This window comes from Pleurodeles waltl, chromosome 1_1 (assembly GCF_031143425.1).
Source record: "Pleurodeles waltl isolate 20211129_DDA chromosome 1_1, aPleWal1.hap1.20221129, whole genome shotgun sequence".
Lineage (NCBI taxonomy): Eukaryota > Metazoa > Chordata > Amphibia > Caudata > Salamandridae > Pleurodeles > Pleurodeles waltl.
In genome coordinates, this window is record NC_090436.1 from 429,542,634 (window position 1) to 429,567,408 (window position 24,775).

General features: G+C 45.4%; 1 protein-coding gene across 1 annotated transcript in view; it reads right to left on the bottom strand.

Moving 5' to 3' along the window:
- Positions 1 to 24,775, bottom strand: part of TNPO1 (transportin 1) — a 1,170,250-nt gene that overhangs the window by 562,798 nt on the left and 582,677 nt on the right. Inside the window, exon 9 of the mRNA XM_069224095.1 lies at positions 17,931 to 17,991. Within this exon, the coding sequence (XP_069080196.1) occupies positions 17,931 to 17,991 (61 nt within the window). The remainder of the gene's footprint in view (positions 1 to 17,930; positions 17,992 to 24,775) is intronic.

Consider the following 24,775-nt stretch of genomic DNA (forward strand, 5'->3'; position numbering starts at 1 on the left):
ACATACAGTTGCAGAGTTCAGAAGGAAAGTCAAAAGCTGTCAACTGCTGCCACTGAAACTCCACACAAGAGGATTAAGAGTTGACAGGTTCAGGTGGAGGACCCTCCTCTGCTTCTGCAACAGAAGATCCTCCTAAAGGGGTAACCTGATCGGAGGACCGATGGCCATGCTCCACAGATCAGGATACCAGACTCTCCATGCCCAGTTAGGAGCCACATGACTGACTTGGCCCCAGTCGTTCCTGATCTTGAGAGCTCTGGGCAGGAGTAGTATGGGCAGAAAGGCGTACAGGAGGCCTGAGATTCTCTTGAAACAAAAAGCGTCTCCGAGCGTGAACCACATTGAAAACACCAGCATGCAAAACAGCTGACATTGAGCATTCTCATCAATGGCGAACAGATCTAACCAAGGCTCGCCCCACTGCTGAAGGAGACCTTGTACCACTTTCGGCTGGAGATGCCATTTGTGAATCGCTATGCATCTTCGACTAATTTAGTCTGCCTTGGCGTGCAGAGAACCCACCAGGTGCTGCACCATCAGGGATAAGCCCTGACATTCAAGCCATATCCAGAGACGCAGGGCCTTTTTACAAAGGTCCCACCATCCCACACCGCTCTATTTGTTGCAATACCACATTGCGGTGTGTTGTCCATGAACACCTTACTAGCTTTCCATTGAAGGAGGGTAGAAAGGCTTCCAATGCCAGCTGGATCACACGGAGCTCGGATTCCACTAAAGACTAGTCATCTGATTTCCACCTCTCCCAGCTGGCCATCCCATCTCCACAGAGTTGCATCGGTCACCACTGTAAGATCTGGTTGGGGAAGGAAAAGGCATCTGTCACTGAGACAATCATGATTTGTTAACCACCACTGAAGATTTTTTGATGTTCCCTCCAAGAACTGGACCATGTTGAAGAGATTCCCTGATGATGAGCCCATTGGAGCCCGCATACGTCAGTGGGCAAGTGTTATCAGCACGATGCAAGAGGCCATACTTCCCAGGCAGCCTCAGAGTCAGTCTCACCGAAATACCCTAGACGCGCCGTTAAAATGGGTAAGCCTGAAATTGCACTGTGTCTAGAACAGCTCTGATGAAAGGGATTGTCTGAGAGGGAGTCGAATGCCACTTCAGAACACTGATTTTGTGAACTCCAGTGAGTGCCGAATGCCTGCCGTAGCCTGGAGACAAGCCCGCCTTCAACAGTCAGTCGAGATAGGGGAAGACTGGCACCCTGATTTCCACAGATGAGCTGCAACCACCTTCACCTCCCTGGTGAGCATCCGAGGGGCACTAGTAAGGCCAAAGGGAAGCATGGTTCACTGAAAGTGACCCTACAGTGAACCCCAGGTAACACCTGTGGGAAGGCAGGACAGGGATGTGAAAGAATACGTCCAATGCTACCATTCAGTTTCCCGGGTCCAGGGCAGACAAGACCTGAGCGCTTCTGAATTTAGCCTTGAGGAAGAAATTGAAAGGAGACAGGTCTTGAATAGAACAAATGCCTCCGTCCTTTTTGGTTACCAAGAAGTAGCGAGCATAACAACCACAATCTACTTCTGGCATTGGCATTTTCTATGACTACCTTGGCTAAGAGAGCGGTCACTTCCTGGTGGAGAAGGGATAGGTGATACTCTGTCATTCTATTGTAAGTATTTGGCATGGAGGAAGAGGTAGTCCTGAAGGGGAGGGAATAGCCCCTTTGGAACATCTGCAAACCCACCATCCTGATGGTATAAGCCACCAGTGAGGCAGGTGATGATGGATCCTGTCCCCCACTGATGGTAAGAGGGAAGACTATATAGGGGATTGGCAGTTGGGGTGGGTTGGGTAGAAGGGGGCCCGTGGAATGGGCCAACCTTTGGCAGCCTGACCCATGGGCTCTGTGGATACGGAGTCCTTGGCCAAGCAAAGGATGCAAAGCTTGTGCACAGCAGTTGCTGAGAAGTTAGACGCACCTGGAAGCCCCTTTCATGGCCACAAAAACAGTGAAAGGTGAATTGGGAATGACAAGGGGTCATGGGAAGGCCCAAGGTCCTAGCTGTATCCATGTAATTTAAGTGCTGAACCCACCTTGTCTCCGAAGAGACTGGCGTCAAAGGGCATGTCTATAAACAGTGCCTGGACATCTCCAGAAAAGCCAGTTGCCCTCAACTAAGTGTGGTACCATAAGGCCACTGTTGACTAAACTGGTCTGCTCAGTGAGTCAGTGGTGTCCAGCCCACATCTCATCATGAAGTTAGCTGCATCTCTCCTGTCAGAAATGGCCTGGAGAGTATGGCCTGGGCCTCCTCCTGAAGCTTTGGCAGCACCTGCACAACCATACCCCACACAGAGTGGGAATAAAAGCCCAAAAGGCACACTGTGTTCATGGACCGCAGTGCCAGGCTGGTGGAAGACATCATCTTTCCTAAGATGCCCAGTATCTTGGATATCTTGGAATGCACCAAGATGTATGTGGAAAGTGGAGGCTTGGCCCACCAAGCTCCAGGGGAAGGGTGCTGTTTGAGGAAGTTGGCTTCCCCGGGAGCATGGGGGAGAGGTGAAACTGTCCTGTTCACAGGAGCGCCTGTGTTGGGCTCGGACCAGGTCCCAAGTAGAACATCATTATGATTCTCATTAAACGGGAGAAGCGGTTCTGAGGGGGTTACTCCCAGTTGAAGCACTTCTGTCAAGACATTCCTCTTGACTGGCATCAAGGGCAAGCAAAGGTCCAGGATCTCAGCCGCTCTTCCTCACCACCATTAGAAATGACGGTCCCTCTTCCATAGCCACGATAGGGTGAGAAGCATGCCGCTATCTGGGGAGGTATCCAGTCGGCTAGCGCCTGCCTAATCGTTACCCAAGTCCACGCTGCAATCATAGGGCCGGTATTCTTCAGGGTCCAGTCGGTGCCAGACACATCCCTCTGGCTCCGTGTTCGTGGCGGGATCAGAATTGGGCCAGAGGAGCCTAGAGCGTCTGCATCAGGATCTGCGCCAGGAAAGGACAAGGTGACACAACCGGCACCAGTCCAAATCCATCTGTGGATCCAAGGGGCCTGACTAGTGCCAGAGCCGACGGCGTGGTTCTAGTAGGGGCCCTTCCCGGACCCACAGGGCCCGAATGCACACCAGAGAGAAAGGCCACCCAAATATGAGGTGCATGGCCTAATAAAATACTTTTAATTGGGAGGTGGTCACACCAGCTCCCAGAAACTTAGCAAGGCATAGAGACGACCTAGGAGCTAGCTCAACTGTGGGACCAGGCCTCAAATGTCAACGCTTCCTCTTATCACTGGCGGACGGATGAGCTGAAGTCGAAGACCTCTTCAACAACGCCATTTTGTGGTGGGACTTACCTGAATGACCCGACAATTTCAAGAGTGACTAGGATCTCCCAGGACATTCATCTAGACCGAGATCTGGACTGTTGTGGCATCGAACGTCTAGACGCCAGGAGCTTGAGGGAGGCCATGCATAATGAGTTCCTGGCGTGGCAATTGAAGCAGGGTTTCAGATTGTGGTCGTACTTGAGGCACCAAACGCATACAAGAGGTGGGCCCATCACAGACCTCGAGCAGTGACAGGTGCTGCAGGGCTTGAATCCAACCTTCAGATATGACATCCCTGCCACACCAGGATGAAAACCTCAAAAAGACTGACAAAACTGCTACAAAAGTTAGTCAAAAAGTGACTAAGGGGTAGTTCTTCTACCAATCTGCATTGACAGAAATGGGTCCCTGTTGCAGTTATCACCCACTTTTTGCCTTATACTGATGCTGACTTGACTGAGAAGTGTGCTGGGACCCTGCTAACCAGGCCCCAGCACCAGTGTTCTTTCAACTAAAATGTACCATTGTTTCCACAATTGGCACACCCCTGGCACACAGATAAGTCCCTTGTAAAAGGTACTAGTGGTACCAAGGGCCCTTGTGACCAGGGAAGGTCCCTAAGGGCGGCAGCATATGTTATGCCCCCCAAGGGACCCCTCACCTAACACATGCACACTGCCATTGCAGATTGTGTGTGTTGGTGGGGAGAAAAAGGCAACGTCGACATGACATCCCCCTTGAGGATGCCATGCACACAAAATACTGCCTGTGGCATAGCTAAGTCACCCCTCTAGCAGGCCTTACAGCCCTAAGGCAGGGTGCACTATACCACAGGTGAGGGCATAGCTGCACGAGCAATGTGCCCCTACAGTGTCTAAGTCTATTCTTAGACATTGTAAGTACAGTTGGCGCTATATTAAGTATATGGACTGGGAGTTTGTCAAAAACGAACTCCACAGCTCCATAATGGCTACACTGAATACTGGGAAGTTTGGTATCAAACTTCTCAGAATAATAAACCCACACTGAGGCCAGTGTTGGATTTATTAAAAAATGCACACAGAGGGCATCTTAGAGATGCCCCCTGTATTTTATCCAATTGTTCAGTGCAGGACTGACCGGTCTGTGCCAGCCTGCTGCTGAGAGACCAGTTTCTGACCCCATGTGGTGAGGGCCTTTGTGCTCTCTGAGGACAGAAACAAAAGCCTGCTCTGGGTGGAGGTGCTTCACACCTCCCCCCTGCAGGAACTGTAACACCTAGCAGTGAGCCTCAAAGGCTCAGGCTTTGTGTTACAATGCCCCAGGGCACTCCAACTAGTAAGGATGCCCGCCCCATGGACACAGCCCCCACTTTTGGCGGCAAGTCCAGGGGAGATAATGACAAAAACAAGCAGGAGTCACCCACCAGTCAGGACAGCCCCTAAGGTGCCCTGAGCTGAGGTGACCCCAGCCTTTAGAAATCCTCTATCTTTGTTTTGGAGGATTCCCCCAATAGCAATAAGGATGTGGCCCCCTCCCCTCAGGGAGGAGGCACAAAGAGGGTGTAGCCATTGGCTACTGCCATCCCAGACCTAAACACCCCCCTAAATTTAGTATTTAGGGGCACCCCAGAACTCAGGAAAGCAGATTCCTGCAACCTGAAGACGACGAAGGACTACTGACCTGAAGCCCTGCAGAGAAGACGGAGACACCAACTGCTTTGGCCCCAGCCCTACCGGCCTGTCTCCCCACTTCAAGAAAAACTGCAACAGCGACCACTCCCAGGGTCCAGCGACCTCTGAAGCCTCAGAGGACTACCCTGCATCTAAAAGGACCAAGAACTCCTGAGGACAGCGGCCCTGTTCCACAAAGACTGAAACTTGCAAAAAAGAAACAACTTTTAAAGGACTGCACGTTTCCCGCCGGAAGCGCAAGACTTTCCACTCTGCACCCGACGCCCCCGGCTCGACCTGCGGAGAAACAACATTACAGGGAGGACTCCCCGGCGACTACGAGCCTGTGAGTAGCCAGAGTTGACCCCCCTGAACCCCCCCCAGTGATGCCTGCAGAGGGAATCCTGAGGCTCCCCCTGACCGCGACTGCCTGCTTCCAAGAACCCGACGCCTGGGAAACACACTGCACCCGCAGCTCCCAGGACCTGAAGGATCCGACCTCCAGTGCAGGAGCGACCCCCAGGTGGCCCTCTCCCTTGCCCAGGTGGTGGCTACCCCGAGGAGCCCCCCCCCCTTGCCTGTCTGCTTCGCTGAAGAGACCCCTGGGTCTCCCATTGAAACCAATTGCAAACTCGAAGCCTGTTTGCACTCTGCACCCGGCAGCCCCTGTGCCACTGAGGGTGTACTTTTTGTGCTGACTTGTGCCCCCCCCCACCCCCCTGGTGCCCTCCAAAAAAAAAACCCTGGTCTGCCCTCCGAAGTCGCGGGTACTTACCTGCTGGCAGACTGGAACCGGGGCACCCCCTTCTCCAATGAAGCCTATGCGTTTTGGGCACCACTTTGACCTCTGCACCTGACCGGCCCTGAGCTAGTGGTGTGGTAACTTTGGGGTTGCTCTAAACCCCCAACGGTGGGCTACCTTGGACCCAACTTTGAACCCTGTAAGTGCTTTACTTACCTGAACAACTAACAAATACTTACCTCCCCCAGGAACTGTTGAATTTTGCACTGTCTAGTTTTAAAATAGCTTATTGCCATTTTTGCCAAAACTGTACATGCTATTTTGTTGATTCAATGTTCTTAAGATACCTGAGTGAAATACCTTTCATTTAAAGTATTGATTGTAAATCCTGAACCTGTGGTTCTTAAAATAAACTAAGAAAATATATTCTTCTATACAAAACCTATTGGCCTGGAATTGTCTTTGAGTGTGTGTTCCTCATTTATTGCCTGTGTGTATGTACAACAAATGCTTAACACTACCCTCTGATAAGCCTACTGCTCGACCATACTACCACAAAATAGAGCATTAGAATTAACTCTTTTTGCCACTATCTTACCTCTAAGGGGAACCCTTGGACTCTGTGCATGCTATTTCTTACTTTGAAATAGTACATACAGAGCCAACTTCCTACACAGGCGCAGAAGGAAAAGAACTGACATCAGCACGCTTGGGTGGTGCCTATATAGGCATCAGGCAAGTCATTTCTGGTGCAGGAAATGGCGCCACGTAGAGCCGAACCACACCACCTACTGGTGTGCAGAGCTATTGCTCACAAAAAATTTCAGGATCCAGCTGACACCTGGGGATAATCCTAAAGTAAGGAATCTGCAGCTAGAAACCCCTATCTGATTGAGGAGTTTGGGGTGGTGACAGGGCTTCAGATTAACAAGGCCAAATACAAGTGTTTAGTTCTGGTTAGGGGGAATACCCTAGAGGGATCCCTGAAATGTGAGACACCACTTTGCTGGTCAGTAAACACTATTAAATACTTGGAAAGCCAGCTGACACCCAATCTCCTAGTTTGTGCTAAGAAATACTTTGAGTTCCACAACCAAACCCACCCTGGCAGACTGGAAAAATAACACTCTTGAGTGAGATGCATAGCTGCTGTTCTCACACATTCTGTGTGTCTTCCAGGCCATGTCCTTCACCCTAAGGAATGGAAGATATCCTCTGAATACAAGCAGGCTGTATGCCATTAGGGAGGGCAGGAGATTCAGATGTTCTACTTTCTGCAAAGACCTTCATGAGGTTACTGAGGGAGGCCGAATTAGGGGTTTCCCATTTTCTAATCTATACCAAGATTCACAGCCGTACTACATGACTGAATGGCTGAAAGGGCAACCAAACAAACAGATTTTTTTGTGGTCCATGTAGTATTTTAGTAGATGTGAAGAAAAGACTTGTTGATACAATAGTAGAAAAATATTATTTTATTCTTCCAAAGTCAGGGGTAGCAGAAAACTCCAGCCACACCTACACACAGCTCGTCCAGCTCCAACAGAATAGAACCCCCAGGAGCATTCCAGATAATGCAAGAGCTGGAGCAGGGGGGGCAGAGCATACCAACTACCCAATATTATATACAAGAACCAATATACAGAAAATAACAGAGAAAAGTACAATAAATAATAACTTAAATGTACACATACAATGCCACAGTCCAGAACCAGGTAGCCATACCCCCGGGGGTGGTTTCTTGGGTGCCTAAAAAGCATGAGAGGCCGACTCCTTTATGTCTCTCCAGCAACTAGGGCCACACTCAGTCTGCGATTCTATAGAGAGGGTCTTACTAGATTCCCCTTCTCCCCCCCAACACCGATAATAGGTAACTCAGACTTCTTGCCAGTAATGGAGTCATGAGACTCGCAGGTTTGTAGGATGAAGGAATGCTTTTGCCTCTGGAATTTCTACTCTTAAGGCACCTTGAAATCAGTTGAGGGAATCAAACAATGATGAGATCCAGAGACGGAATGCATCTGCTACCTGCAGATTACGCACCAGGTAGTCCAGAGTGGTATTAATGAAAGTTCCATTAGAAAGCTAACAGTTTGAAAAATTACCCCAACGTCTTGCATCTGACAATCAGTCTCTAAAATGTATAACATTCATAACTATCTAGAACCTATTCCTAAATCTCTCTTCCAGGGACAGTGGAGAAAATACCTCAAACAGGCAACATTCCTCTGCACTAATAACTTTGTTTGGCATGTGCAGGGTACAGATCTTCTCTATAAAATCATGTTCTGACAGTATCTACCCCTGCTCAGCCCCACATAATAAATCATGTGTACCTTGACCAACATATGGTTATATAAAACCTGGGGCCTTTGGAGCCACGAAAAACTAGCACACAACCTAGCTGGCAAGTCTAGGCATTTCAATACACTATACAATCTGGTTATTTTCTGCTTTAACAAATACCTGTCCTGTCCCCAATCCCTGGGAGCTTTAGGTCTAGTCGATCATGCTGTACTATGCAATTCTGGGACATCACTGGTTTTGGAATACTAAAATGTGACAAAGTCATCAATGCTGTAGTTGAGGAGAGGTCTGGGATGAGGGGTGGGGTTTGGCTGGGAGAAGGGTGTTTTAGGATGGTTTTTGGTGTCTATGTCCTCTTTGTTGCTTGCTTTGTTTAATTGTACCAACTGATCAAATTAAAACAATGGAAGCTAAAACTTAAATAGGTAAAGCGAGAGCCAGCAGTCTGTTTTTAAAAGGTCAGTTAGGAGGAAAGGCAGGATTATAAGAACACATTAACATGAAAATTGGAGTGAGCTTTTTAGAGACTAGCAGGGCAGTTCTTATTACTATTCATTGGAATGAAACAATGTTTAAGGATCTTGGAAACACAAGACTCGAATTTCTGCAAATTGACTGGATCTTAAGAAGCTGAATGCTAATGTCCAACTTGGAAATGAGGCTGCGTACAGCAATTACAAACAAGCAGTCACTAAGCTAATAGGTCTTGCCTTTGGGAACTATTGGCTTTGCCAATGATCAGCCATGCTGCAGAGCATCCACAATGCTATGCAGCATGGCTAAAGAACAAGAGGAATATATTACCTTGTAACCATTCACAGCATGTAGTGCTGTAGATTTATATGTTCCACATACTCCTACCATCTAGTGTTGGGCTCACACCATTGTTTTTTCTATGAAGGAATCTTGTAAGTCAAGAAAAATACTGACTTCTCTTTTTGCTGGTAATGCACATAGGCACCGGCCCCGCTGTTATACTGTCTTCCACACAGCAGTTAAGCAGAAAGATGGAGTGAAGATAGGAAAATATAGTGACCAGGAAAAGGGTAAGAAATTTCAAAATGAGAACTGTATCTGAAACAACCAAAAGCTTCCGGCGAGGTGGGTGGGTCCATGTGAATGTAGAGCACTACATGCTACAAAGAGATGCTTACAAGGTAAGTAACATTCTACGCATACCACGTGAGGCTGTACATACACAATCAATCAATCAATCATTCGCATTTATAAAGCGCGCTACTCACCCATAAAGGGTCTCAAGGCGCTTGGGGGGGGGGGGGGGGGGGGGGGGGGGGGTTAGTGCTTGAAGAGCCTAGGTCTTGAGCTGCCTTCTGGAGGAGAGGTGTTCAGGTATGGCGCGAAGGTGGCTGGGCAGAGAGTTCCAGGTCTTCGCTGCCAGGAAAGAGAAGGATCTTCCTCCGGCGGTGGCTTTGCGGATGCGGGGTACGGCTGCCAGGGCCTGTCCGGCGGATCGTAGAGTGCGCGGAGGAGTGTAGAAGGAGACGCGGTTGTTGATGAGTTTGGGTCCGAGGTTGTGAAGGGCTTTGTGTGCGTGGGTGAGGAGTCGGAAGGTGATCCTCTTGTTGACGGGGAGCCAATGGAGTTTTTTCAAGTGTCCTGAGATGTGGTGGTGGCGAGGGATGTCCAGGATGAGTCTTGCGGCAGCGTTCTGGATCCGTTGGAGTTTCCTCAGCAGCTTGGTCGTGATGCCCGCATACAGGGTGTTCCCGTAGTCCAAGCGACTGGTGACGAGGGCGTGGGTGACAGTCTTCCTGGTGTCGGTGGGGATCCAGCGGAAGATCTTGCGGAGCATGCGTAGGGTGTTGAAGCATGCTGAGGTCACAGAGTTCACCTGTCTGGTCATGGTGAGGGATGAGTCCAGGATGAAGCCGAGGTTGCGTGCGTGGTCGGTGGGTTGGGGAGTGCTGCCTAGGGCGGGGGGCCACCAGGAGTCGTCCCATGCGGTGGGGGTGGGGCCGAGGATGAGGACCTCCGTCTTGTCGGCGTTCAGTTTCAGGCGGCTGTCTGTCATCCAGTTCGCCACTTCCTTCATTCCTTCATGAAATCTGGTCCTAGCTGAGGTGGGGTTGTTTGTGAGGGATAAGATGAGCTGGGTGTCGTCGGCGTATGATATTAGGTCGAGTCCGTGTTTGCTTGCGATGTTCGCCAGGGGGGTCATGTAGATGTTGAAGAGAGTGGGGCTGAGGGAGGATCTGCAATGCTCTGCAATGATTGTAAAACAGTTCTCCCATAAGCTGTGATAAGCCAGAGGATATTGCAGAAGATTGAAAAAGGGTTCTCAAGACAGCCTGACCAACTTGTACTTGTTGCAAGCAAAGTCATCCACACAGTAGTGCTTAGTGAATATTTGTGGAGTGGACCAGGAAGCTGCTTTACAAATGTCAGCCATCGGTATGTTACCCAAGAAGGCCATATAGGCTTCTTTTTGAGAGTCAAATGTGGCCTGGGAGGGACAGGCATATATCTGTTGGCTTTGATATTGCTAGTCTGTATGCATTTGACAAGCTATTGAGCTATGGCCACCTTGGAGAGGGCAGAACCTTTTTGAGGTTTGGAAATGGTGACATAGCTGCTGAGTTTGGGAAAGGGCTTTGTTCTATCAATGTAGTACATGAAGGCATGCTTAACATCAAAAGTGTGAAGTTCCCTTCTCTGCTACAGAGTCCAGTTGTAAGAAGTACACTGGAAGTTCAAAGGTTTGGTTGAGTTGAAATGGAGATACTAACTTTAGAACAAAATTGGGATTTGTTCTAAGGATAATTCATTCCTTGTGAACCGGAAATAAAAGCTCCTTCATAGTGAGGGCCTGCAACTCACCAACACGTCAAAGATGTGACAGCAACAAGAAACACCACCTTTGAGGAGACGGATGGTAACAGGGCACGATTATAAAGGTTCAAAAGAAGGGCCTATGAGTCTGGCTGGATGCAATTAAGGTTTTTTACTGGGTTGAGGGTACTTATTGTTTTTATTACAGACATAACAATACAGTAAAGATACACAAAACAGAGTGGGTCCCCTGTATTACAGGCTTATGCAATACAATGACCCTCTCCATATTTCTATGCAGTGACCGTGCCGGGTAAGTACAGGCAGTTGGTCAATTGGGTCAGAAGAACATGGAAGATTATATCACAGGGTTTGGTTGCATTGCTGTCTCCAGGCATGATAGTATTTGAAAGCTGTTTTCTTTGTGAGTAGTACCTCTGGGGGGTAGGAAGGGAGTAATGGTGCATATGCGGTGACAGCACATAATGCAGTCTCATAATGGTGCAGGAGCCATGGGACAACAATGCATACCCAGACAGGTACAGCTCTGTTTAACTGGTTTAGGTCGCTCCCTCTCCAGTCAGCATTAGAGACTAGTAAGTTTCCAGCCGTTCCCGACAAAAAGAAAGCCTCTTTCAGCCAATATCAGCATTGTGTGAAAACCCCCTGCCACAGTGCATCACTACTTTTTTGTTTTAGCCAGCAAAAACAGCCCCACTAATTTGCAGACCCCACCACAGAATGGCAAAAACAAAGCAGAGAAGGGCCACCTTGGGGACCCTAGAAATATATCCGCTATAAATGCCCTTTATGTAATTAAATGCATTCAACCAAAGCGGGCCTCCCTTGGACACTGCCACGCCAAACATAGAAAATCAGCCTAATCCATGCTGATTCTATGTAGCTGGAACGGTGACCGATAAATTTGATGTAGATATTTGACATGATCCCTTCCAGAAAACCACCACCATGCCCCTCTCCCCACCAGAATAGGACGAGCAAGTAGCCGTATGCAGTTCCCCAACCCAGCCTGCTTTCAGTTTTGATTTTGTGTGCTCAGTGAGGTGCAGTTCTTGGACGAGCCCCATGGCTACCTTGTGCCGCTTAAGAAATGCAAAGACCTGTTGCAACTCGTGTCAGCCATTCATTCCCTGGATAGACCAGTCTACCAAGTAGAATGCAGTTGTCATGGAGATCGAGCTGCCAAAGCCCAGGACTATCTTATATGTTTAAAATAGTGTTGAAACACATTTCTATGCCCAAACGTGCAGGGAGAGCAATGTAGCCTGCAGAGAGGCGCATAGCAGGTGATCTTGAGGAGACACCAAAATATAGAAACCAAACACCCATCCGCCTCCCCCCCACTTCAACAACCCAATGTTTTGAATTAACGTCCCACCCGTATACCCACCTTGCAGCAAAATCAACCCCCTTACCATTGAGAACATATACTTACTCTGAGAGGTATATTACATTTGAGACCCTCCATGAAGGCCTTGATTACAGGTTTTCTGAACAAAGAGGTGTGTTTCCTGTTATGCATGTAGGCAGCTATAGTAGCCAGCTGCAGGCATATGGATGTAAAGCCAAGGCCCAATATTTTTAAGTGGAGAAAGTAACAGATGATTTCTTGGACTGGAGGTTTAAGCACGTTTATATGCTCAGGAATGCAGTAGTGGACACACCTTTTCCATTTGGCTGCAAAGCAGGCCCAGATGGTGGGTTTGCATGGTTCTTTGAGGATCGACATGCACTCTTGAGGGGGGTTGAAGTAGCCAAATTCAAGGACATGACAAGCCATTTTGCTTTACTGAGCTGCTTGGGATTACAGTGCCGGATTTTGCTGTGGTTCTGTGTGAGAAGGGTGGGAACCGCTGATATTCCTAGCAGGGCGGAGAATCACATTTGTGTGGCCTACGAGGAAGCCACCAGGAGGAAAGTGAAAGGTTTGCCGAAGCTTCGAAACCACATACTGAAAAAGTGGGAGACGCAACAAAGCAGAGGCAAATATCCCTGACCAGCTCATCCAAAGTGCACTGCCCATGGACTAAGAGTGGAAACCTGCAGGCAAACCTTTTGGCATTTGGGGGGTAGCAAACTAATCTACCTCAGGTACACCAATCCCCCTTTAGCAGTACGGGAGTAGGAACTTGTGGGTGAAACTCCCACTCATGGACTTGAGGCACCCTGCTGAACAGGTCTACAAAATCATTGTCTGCTCCCAGAAAGTACTCCATCAGGAGGTGTTTCCAATGATGAATGGCCAAATGCTCTGCAGTAGCGCTGATAGTTTGGGTGAGTGAGTGCTGCTTTATTTTTTAAGATAATACATTGCAGTCATCTTGTCCATTTTTATGAGGGCTAATTTGTGTTCAATCTGCTGTTAGAATGTTTGGATGGATGACCAGGAGCTTAAGTTAATTGATCTGTAGGCCCGCTGCTGCAGAGACCACAAGCCCTGGACCATCAGATCCTGAAAATGCACTCCCCATTCGAGAGGAATGTGTCCATGGGGACTGTCACCTCTGGAAGCAGGTCAATGAAGAACCAGCTCTGCAACAGGTTGTTGCTCTTCAACCACTGCAGAGAGCAAAGGATCATGGCCCGTATCAACACTAAATCCTTCCAGTGACCCTCCACTTGTGAGAGGAAGTGCTGGAGAGTGCAGATGTGTAGGCAAGCATATGGACCAATGGGTAAGCATGAGACCATCCTTACTAGAAGGCTCATAACTGTTCTGAGGCAGTTGTGAATATTCTGGGGCACTTATGACCCTGAATGTCAACACTTTACACTGATACTGCTGACCACTGAGCACACATCGCAGAAAGCAGAAATGCGTGGGGTGAATTGGTAAATGAAAGCAGGAGTCCTGTAAAATGAGAGCTCTCAAGGTTGCCTTGCTAAAGAAGAGGGATGATATCGAGCAGAGTGACAAGATGGAGGCACTCTGAAGGAATGCAAGCAGGGGCCAGGTATAGAGAATTGGCCTTTGAGGTCTGTCCTACTTGGGAATAAGAAAATAAAGGGTGTAGACTTCTCATGCCTTAGCACAAAAAAAGAAAACCTACCTTTTTCCTGCGCCACTCCATCTGCTCTGCTCTCCATCATTGCAGGCACAGGCTCCCAGCCTACCCTGCTCAAAGCAGCGCCAGGATTGGAATGGGTGTGTGTGTTTGGGGGGGGGGGGCTCAAGCACCCTAGTGAGGAACCGCTCATGGTCTATGTTTATTATTAGGCCGATCTGCCCTCAGGGGAGGCAGAAACCATTAGGCGCCAGGGCAATTATTTTTTTTTTTTTTTTTTTTTTTAGAGATCGGGAGTGACCCATTAGGCAAGGGTCGCTCCCCTGGGGTGCAAATTGTATTTAGACCATCTGGGGGAAGATTGGCTGATTTTAGGTCAATCTGCCCCCAAGGGGGCAGAAACAACTAGGCACCAGGGATTTTATTTTTGGCACCAATGTCACACAGGGGGAGCGACCCCGTAGGCAAGGGTCACTCCCGGGGTGGGGGGTGGTTGGGGGCACAAGTTTATTTTAGGCCATTTCTGCCGCCCCTGGGGCCGGCTGAGCTAGAGGCCAAAATCCACAGGTAGGCACTTTGCAAAAAACACCTCTGTTTTCTTTCAAAAAATGTGATGTGTCCACGTTGCGTTCTGGGGCATTTCCTGTCGCGGGCGTTAGGCCTACCCACACAAGTGAGGTATCATTTTTATCTGGAGACTTGGGGGAACACTGGGTGGAAGGACAGTTGTGGCTCCTCTCTGATTCCAGAACTTTCTGTCACCAAAATTTGAGGAAAATGTGTTTTTTTAGCCAAAGTTTGAGGTTTGCAAAGGATTGTGGGTAACAGAACCTGGTCAGAGCCCCACAAGTGACCCCTTCTTGGATTCCCCTAGGTTCCTAGTTTTCAAAAATGCACAGGTTTGGTAGGTTTCCCTAGGTGCCGGCTGAGCTAGAGGCCAAAATCTACAGGTAGGCACTTTGCAAAAAACACCTCTGTTTTCTTTAAAAAAATGTGATGTGTCCACGTTGCATTTTGGGGCGTTTCCTGTCGCGGGCGCTAGGCCTACCCACACAAGTGAGGTATCATTTTTATTGGGAGACTTGGGGGAACATAGATTAGCAAAACAAGTATTATTGCCCCTTGTCTTTCTCTAAAAATTTTCCTTCCAAATATAAGAGTGTGTGTAAAAAAGACATCTATTTGAGAAATGCCCTGTAATTCACATGCTAGTATGGTCACCCCGGAACTCAGATGTGCAAATAACCACTGCTCCTCAACACCTTATCTTGTGCCCATTTTGGAAATACAAAGGTTTTCTTGATAGCTATTTTTCACTCTTTATATTTCAGCAAATGAATTGCTGTATACCCAGTATAGAATGAAAACGCACAGCAGGGTGCAGCTCATTTATTGGCTCTGGGTACCTAGGGTTCTTGGTGAACCTACAAGCCCTATATCTATCCCCGCAACCAGAGGAGTCCAGCAGACGTAACTGTATATTTGCTTTCGAAAATCTGACATTGCAGGAAAAAGTTAGAGTAAAACGTAGAGAAAAATGTATTTATTTTCACCTCAATTTCAATATTTTTCTTTTTCAGTTGTTATTTTCTGTAGGAAACCCTTGTAGGATCTACACAAATGACCCCTTGCTGAATTCGGAATTGTGTCTACTTTTCAGAAATGTTTAGGTTTCTGGGATTCAGCATTGGTTTCATGCCCATTTCTGTCACTGACTGGAAGGAGGCTGAAAGCGCAAAAAATAGTAAAAATGGGGTATGTCCCAGTAAAATGCCGAAATTGTGTTGAAAAATTGGGTTTTCTGATTCAAGTCTGCCTGTTCCTGAAAGCTGGGAAGATGGTGGTTTTAGCACCGCAAACCCTTTGTTGATGCCATTTTCAGGGGGAAAACCACAAGCCTTTTTCTGCAGCCCTTTTTTCGCATTTTTTTATTTTTTTTAAACTAAATTTTTGCTGTATTTTGGCTAATTTCTTGGTCTCCTTCAAGGGAACCCACAAAGTCTGGGTACCTATAGAATCCCTAGGATGTTGGGGAAAAAAAGGACGCAAATTTGGCTTGGCTAGCTTATGTGGACAAAAAGTTATGAGGGCCTAAGCGCGAACTGCCCCAAATAGCCAAAAAAAAGGCCTGGCACAGGAGGGGGAAAAGGCCTGGCAGCGAAGAGGTTAACTGAGAGGAGAAAACACACTTGGCGGTGGCAGCTAGGGTGGCGAAGTATGAGCAGGTATGTTCTATGTCTTTGTCGCTTGTGGCTTGGAGAAGTCTAGTTTCTTGGGCTATCAAGTCCTCAATGGACAGCTTCTGCAGCAAAGTGTCCTGTGGCTGCAGCAGGTGCCTGAGGGAAATTATTCTCATCTGTGGGTATATGAAGAGTCGCTTCTGCCTATCATCTAGCTTCTCCTGAATAATGGGTTGCTAAAGGTCCTCGAAGCTTGCTATTGACTGTCTTTGGCATTAACTGGATTTTATTTTATTTTTTGGACAAGTGCGTTTTCCGAGTTGAAGATGTTTTCAGCATCGGAGGATGTAGACCAGCCACCAGCTTTGGCACAGCTGGTGGGACTTTCAGCACCAGGGTGGAGGAGCCTGTTGAATCTGAAGATGGAAGAGTTTTATGCTGGAAGTTTATGGCCGGAGAAAGAACTGGTGTGCTAGAGTTTTGGCTCCAAGGCCTTCTGTTGGTACCGATCATAACCCAAAGTCAGTAAAGGACCAGCAGAGTGCTGTTGAGTCTCTGGGCTCAAGACCTCACCTCAAGTGGAGCAGTGCCCTGCCAGAGAATGTGGCAGGTGGTTGCAAATGGGTGGGCTTACTCACACTTTGAATCTTCGGGTCTGGATTCTCCTCACCATTGGCATTAGCTGGCGAACTGGATTCTGAACTTGATGGAAGTAGGTATATCCCGGAGGGGCCAGCTTCCTCCTGTTGCCAGACTTAACGCTCCCCAAAGACGTAGGGCAGGGGAATGGGGGAGGGTTCTTAGTAAGCCACACTGTGTTGAGCAACAGTATGCCACTCACCGTCTAGTAGGCTTGACCTAAACAGCTGCAATTGCCATGAGGGATGCTTACTCTTATTTCATTCTCTTAGATGCAAACTATAGTCAGAAAGAAACCTATAAGGGGAATAATAAATTATGCAGTGTGTCTGCAGTGTTCTCTAAACTGACACTATGTGACCTGTATGCCACTTAAAGGAGTCTGCAATGTGATCCACGCAACAAACTGCATCCACTTTATCTGACCTAGACAAAAGGAACCCTTAGCTACTTGTTATCCTACTAGCCCATCCAATACTACTTGAAGAATATTCATATTGCACCACATCACAAAGTACGACAGAAAGGTACCTATGATCAGATCTCTGCTGACACACTCCAGACCACTTCAAAACTTCCTACATCCACTGCAAAACCTGCTACATCATTGTGAGATCTCCACAAAACCCATAGCAACAGAATCACCAGACTTGGGGGGTTTTATGCTGTTAAGGATCAAGGGTGTGGAATGCAATCCCTGTCAAAGTCAAACAGACAACATTCATCCAACACCTCAAGAGCTCACCCAACACCTCAAAGCATGACTTAACAGTCAAGTAAATTAAAGCACTGTTTTGCTTGCTCCCCAACTTTATTCTAACAAACCACCACAATGTCTTCCCATCTCCTACCCAACCTACTCTCATTCCATCTACCATTCCACCAATGTAATGGAACAATGTTATTTAAACCCGACAAAGTATTCTGTTGCTTAGTAGCATAAATTTGTGCTATATAAACCAATATGCATAAATAAAACTTTTAGATGGCGGCATCATTAAGATAACTGTTCTTCATCTGCCGTCAGCTTGGAATGTATAACTTGTGTAGCGAGCATTTACCCTCTAGAGCATTCAGTAATGTTCTGGTTGCCCTTGTACACCAGCAGTCTGACAATGAAGATAATACAATAAAAATAAAGTTATGAGTGCAATTAAAATTGTAGCAATAATATAACTCCATTGTGAAAACAGCTAAGGATTCGATACTATGAAGAAAGAATAAAATCACACTCCACAGCGTGCATTATGGAAAGTAAACAAACTAAAAAAGGAATCTCACCTTTAGCAAAATTATGTCTATTTCGGAATACTTCATGCCATTCACCAACACAGGTATCAATCTAAAAATGAATGAAATTCAGAAGGTGAATATCAGCTTTCAAATTCTTTTTCACAAGCTCACTATAACTGTTACTGTGCTTTATAAACCATTACTGGTAGCATTTTATTCTAGTTTGTTTAAAAATATCCAATCACAATACCCAGTAACTAAACGTGGTATAGCCAACCCTTGATCAAATAAGAGGGAAAACAAACATACTGATTTAGTTGGTAAGGAAAGAGATTAGTCCGACACCATTTTTGAAGGACCTGTATTGGACTCATCACACATTATCCCGCACAAAGCAATGTTACGAATCGCAAAGCTGTTGCAGCAGTTTCATCCAATATATATATTTTTTAGGATGAGGACATTTAACACATGTACACAATAATAAATACTTCTACTTTAAACACAGCAGATTGAGAAGGAAATACAAGAGCAACCATAAAAGGTACAATTATGCATTTGCCATCCTAGCTCTTCCTTGGGAGAATCTTCACTGACGTCAAAGCCTTGAGTAGTGCTCAGTCCTGTGTGGGATCTTGGAACACTATCATTATCATTTTACAGAAGATTCCCATGACGGACATTGATTATCATAAGTAACATTTCCTTCTCTTTCCTGGGACTTTCAATAATGGTCAAACAAAGTAATCCCATTTCCTGAAATAACGGTGGGAGGGCTTTTAATCAGAATCCAAGCAGTTGTTTCCGGTGAGTGTACGATCAGGTCTCCACGTAACTGCTTTTAAATTGTTAGCAATTTACATTTTTTTGAATGTTTTGTAATTAAAAAGCAGTGGTTGTCAAGCATCAGTAGCTGCTAAACCACTCCTTAGAGTGAGGTTTTGATTGACCATGCAAATTTAGGTCTGCTCTTTGATAAAATAGTTATGTGCAACAATCCATCTGGAAATTAACAATGTAGAAGTGGACACCATAGTCCAAATGGCTCTTTAATTTACAATGTGTTATTTCGATTTTATAATGCTTTGTTTTATCAAGTGAAAAGTACTCTACTGACATCTTAAAGTGGGTACGGATCTTTCAGAAGGAGAGGCAGGATTTGAAAAATACAATAACAATACAACTGGAATCTGCTTTAGGGAGGGAAGCAGGCGAGTTCTCATGGTATTTGTTTTAGGAATGGACACTGTTCAAGGATGTTGGAAATACGAAGTGTATTTGTAAAGGACACGTTCACCCAAAATAGTATCTTGGTGCTGAATAAAAGATGTTTGATACTCAACTCAATGGTACTCTATTATCGACCTCAGAAGGATGTAAGGCTGAGTAGACCTGCTGGGATTTGAACCTGTGCCCATGAAGTCATAACACAGGCCCTTACAGTGGACGCATAAGTCCACTGAGCCACCAGAATTTCCCTGACTGTACAAATGGAAAGGGCAGCATGTACAAAAGTATATTTCTAGGACAAGTTTTGTAGAGAAGCTTGTTGATCTACGTGCTTGAATACATGGCTTATTACATTTGACAGAAATACATTAAGCACCTATGGACGAGATAAGTTTCTAACAGGAGAAAAATCATTTAATACCCTCCAAGAACATTTTTAGCACAAGAGCAGTGATACAGGATTACTGTGAAGGACTTTTTTTTCCCCCGAAAGCATGAATGGCTGCAAGGTGTTCCTTGATGAATGAACTACAGGCCCAATTATGTCAGACATAATACATATGTAAAAGCACCTTTTCCTGGCACATGATGGGTCATTGCAGTTCTGCATACACATTGGTTTAGAAACCTTCTGCATTTGAGATCTGGTCTGATGGAAGAGTGTTTTGCGTCTTTCATAATGTGCATGCAGTCTTTTGGGTGTACTGGTTTCAATGAATGTATTTAGGAGCTATGCTACAAGTTCGTTAATGGTAGGTAGGATATGATGACAAAATCTAGCTGTGTAGACTCAATAGTAGATACAACTTCTTATGAGGCCTTTCAGACATATGACGATCAGTGTCGTCATAGCATTGGACAGCACTGTAAGACTCTAGCCAAGTCAAGGTCATCCTGGCTTTCAAATGTCTCACTTTAATCAGCGTTGATCAAATCAGAGGAACTAGTGCAAAAGCAAAGAACAGTCTGCCATCGACTAATCAAACAGGCAGTGCCAAATTATGCCTGGTTCATGCTGTTGGGATGTCAAAAAAGGAAACGTTACTTGTGTTCCTAGTTCTGCCTCGTAGGTATCCTCACTGAAGTCATACACACAATATTCCCATGCATCTGCTGGGATCCCGGAACACACTTCTAATCTTCAAAAAAAAAAAAAATTTTAGTAGGAGGTAATACCTCAGTTCTCAATTTGGAGTGCTAACTCCAAAAGGAATGGCAGGCCTGCTCTTTTGACTGATATTTTATGTCTTTGAATTTATTTAAGCAATTTAAAAAGCATATTGCACCACCTGACTACAAGGCAACCATGAATGTATATAGAAACCGTTCTTCAGAGTACCTGTACAGCCAGAAATGAAGCACAAGTGTAAGAAAAAAAAAAATACACTTACGTTGAGGAACCAGAGGCTAATCTTCCCAGCATATGCTGTACTGGCAGTTTGCCTCACAGTCTCAGTTCTTTTTGGATGGCAGTACAATGTGTAGAAAAAGGAAACATGCATATCAAATGTAATGGAGGGAGGGTTGTTAAATGACTTCAGTGAGGATAACTAAGAATGTAGAACTAAGAATACAACAAAGTAAATTTTCCTTTTGCATCGTAGGATCCTCACAGACAGTCAAACACAGAATAGAATAGCAAGCATATCCCTAGCTCGCGGTTGTCAATACAATGCAACATGAAAGCTAACATTGATCTTGGAAGTAAAAAAACAGGTGTGAGGCAATACTGGATTGCTCTAATTAAACTGATTTCTCAGAGCTGGGTGTTCTTGCAAGGAATCTGCTCGAGTCCTCATCTAAACAGTAGTTTAGTAAAAATGTGAACCAATTTCTGTGTGGCTGCTACGCAAATCTCTGCAACCGGAACACCTCTAATCAAGGCAACAGAAGTAGTCTTACCACATGTAAAATGGGCTCTAGGTTTTCCTAGAAGCGGTTTGTTTGCCAACTGACAGCAACAAGATATGCAAGAAACAATCCATCTGGCTATGGTTTCTTTTGGTGAAGCCATGCCAGTTCTCAGGGGACCATAATTTATGAACAACTGATTTGTTTTGCGGGTTTCTTTAGTTCTATCCAAATAAAGTTTTAATACCTGATGCACATCTAAAGAGTGCAGAGTTCTTTCTGCTGGTGAAAAGGGATTATTGAAAAACGTTGATAGCAAAATTGATTAATGTAAATATCACAGACACCTTTTGGTTAAAAAAAAATAAAAAAAGGAAAGTGTGTTCTCAAAACTACTCTAGTCCAGTGAAAAATAGTAAACGATTCTACAGAAGAGAGACCTTGCAATTAGCCAACTCTTTGTGCAAATGTAATCGCTACAAGAAAAGCTACCTTCCAAGGTAGATGCTACAATGAGGCCTGGAATATGGGTTCAAAAGGAGAAGCCATTAATCTAGATAACACTAAATTTAGTTCCCAGGAAGGAGCAGGCTGTCTGATAGGAGGAAACTAACTTCTTTTTCAGTCCTTGAAGGAAGTCTTTAAACACTGGTGAAGTGAAAAGAAATCTGATTCAGCCCTCTCCTATTCACTGCAGTGGCAACTAAATGCATTTTTATAGAATTGAACTGCAGTTTGGAGCGAGCCAGATGAAGCAAATGAGGCAAGATAATATTGTCTTGGTGTTTAACTGGATCATTGTTGTTTTGAAGGCACCAGATGACTAATCTTTTCCATTCAAAAGCATAAGATGCCCTTGTGCTTGGTTGTTTAGCCTCCTTAACAATAGTCATACAGTCTGGAGTAAGATTTAGGTGATCACGTGGGATGATTTCAGGAGCAACGCTCCCAAATCCAATGATTATACGTTGGGATGGAAAATCTCCCCTTGTATCCTCGAAAGAAGGTTGTGTTTGCAAGGCAACCTCTTGTGGGGCTTGACAGAAAGGTGAAGACGTTCAGGATACCACCACTGTATGGGCCTTTCTGGTGCTATCAGAATCATTAGGGCATACAATTCTTTGAGCCTGAGAATTACTGCTGAAATTGGGCGAATCGGGGGAAAGGCACAGAGAAAACGTTTCAACCAGTTGATCAAAAGGGCATTTCCAAACTAATTTGGTGCCCATATTCTCAATGCTGAGTTTGGGCATTCTGAGTTTTTCTCTTCTGGCCAATACATCTATGTTGTGGAAACCCCAGTCTTGAAAAATGTCCAACAAACCTGTACTGTCTACTTCCTATTCATGTTTTTTCTATGAAATACCTGCTTAACAGGTCTGCCTGCTGATTTGAACTGTTGTTAAGTGAATTGCTTGGATCAAAAGCTTTCTCGCCAGTAACCAATGCCATATTGTCTGGGCTTGTTCAGATAGGATCCTTGATCTGGTTCCCTCTTTCTGGATTAGACAGTGCATTGTCATCTAAATGTCTGTCTGGATTAAAATTATGTTTGTAGTAAAGATGGTGCAAATGCTTTTAGGACCAAGAGACAGCTGGACCGCTTTCATTTCCAGAATGTTTATGTGATACAGTTGTTCCCTCAGCAACCACTGCCTTGTATCATCTTGAGAATTTGCAAATGCACTGCCCACCCTATTAAAGACATCTGTGACTACTGTTTGATTTGGAAGATCTTGGAAGAAATGTATTCTTTTTAGTAAACTGTCTCTCTTGGGCCATGTGTTGTAAGGGAAAGTGTCTTCCCCATCATCCTTCCATTGAAACCACTGGTCCTCTAGGCAGTGATGTAGTGGTCTCATTTTGAGGTGTGCATTCAGTACTAGGGAAATTCAAGACGCCATAGACCCCAGGAGGACTGTTCGATGAGACATTTGAAGTAACAGGGAACAATTCCGAAAAAAGGTAGACACTGTGCCTTTGAATAATACACTTCTCCTTTGGTTGTGACAAAGGTGGCTCCTAGATATTCAAGAAGTTGGCAAGGCAAAGAGATTGACTTTTTGTGGTTGATATGTAAGCCTAGTCTTTTTCAAGAGATTGGTTGCCATGTTGAAATCCAGCTGTGCTCAACAATGAGATTGTGCCTTTATCAGCCAATCACCTAGATAAGGATAAAAGTACATCTTGAGACTCTGGAGGTGAGCTGCTACTACTGACATGTACTTTGAAAATGTCCTGAGTGCAGACTTGAGGCCAAATTGGAGAACTTTGTACTGGTAATGAAATTGCCCTACTATAACTCTGCTTTTTTGCAATGGGTATGTGAAAATATGCATTTCTGAGAACCACAGAAAACATCCAGTCTTTTACCAATTCTGGATAGGTTTGATGTAGGGGTAATGTTCTGAACTTTTGCCTTTTTACAAATTTCTTTGCGTGCCTTAGGAGTATAGGCCTGAATTCAAATTGTTTGGCTTTCTTGGATACCAAAACATATCTGGAATAGATACCTTTTCCTCTTTGCAAAAAAGCAACTCATTCTGTGGCACATTTATGAAGTAAGGATTGAATCGCCTTTTTGTGTGTGTGTGTGTGTGGGGGGGGGGAAGGGGGGAGATGTTTAAACTGGATAGAGTATCCGCCTTGGAAGATTTGTAGTACCTATTTATCTGTGGTCATTACCTTCAGTTCTGATAAATTACGAGACACGTCATCCTACCGGAGTAGTATACAGTAAAGAGAGTTTGTGATCCTCACTGTTTTGTGGTCAGTCTTGTCTTGGAAAATTGCCAGTGTGTTTGATGTTGCTGTTGCCCTCTGCTTTGTCTAATCCTAGACTGGAACTGCTGCTGTGGATGTTGTTGGCGACAATGATATTGCGATTGGGAAGGCCATTGAGAAAATTGAACCCTCCGCCCTGACTGTACTTTGAAATCCCTAGAATAGTAAAGGGGACAGTAAAATCTCTTCTTTCCCTCCAAGCCCACTGCTTTTAGGGTCTCTGCTTTCTTTTTTCATTCTTTCCATTTCCTACTCCTTGTGAGGACCAAAATGAACAGCACCGGTGAAAGGAAGATTGGGCGTTTGGTTGAAATGAGGTGAGCCTGAGCCAAGAAAGTGTATTCAGACATATTCCATTGCAGTATTGAGTAACTGCCAAATCTGCCTCATCTATAGCTGTATTGATGAACAGATTAACAGTTAGGCCCTCCTGATCAATTTTCATAAAAGTCTGCATTCTGTCTTTTAGTAGATTGCTGGCAAAGGCAGCCAACAACTTCCATAAGGCCCGGTCATATCAGGCTAAAAAAAAAAAGCAGATGTCTGAGTTTTCAAAAATAACTGCTGAAAAGTTACACATTTTGCTCCCCAATACATCTAATCTTTTGTGTTCCCTTTCAGGAGGAACTAAAGTTTCTGAAGCCGAAGGACAGTTCTTCCTAAATGCAGAAACATTAACAGAATCAGGTTTAGGGTCCTGTCTTATATATACAGGGTCCTGTTCTGCTGCTCTGTATTTCTTATAGAGCCTAGGAGTTGCTGCTTTAGCTGTAACTGAAGAAAGGAATTGTTTTCCCACAAGCTCCGCAAACCCTGGAACCAAGGGTAAGGTAGATCTGGGCAAAGCTCTTGGTTGCAGAGTTTTTATAATAACAGAGACCGAAGCTTGGTGTCTGTGACTGAAAGTTCAGTTTGTTAGCACCTCTAACCAAAACATCCTGAAAGGTCAAAATATCATCTATTGGTGACGTTCTTGAGGTTGTCCTGCTGGAGAAGTAGGAGTGCAGGTGGAGTAAGAATCAGAGGTA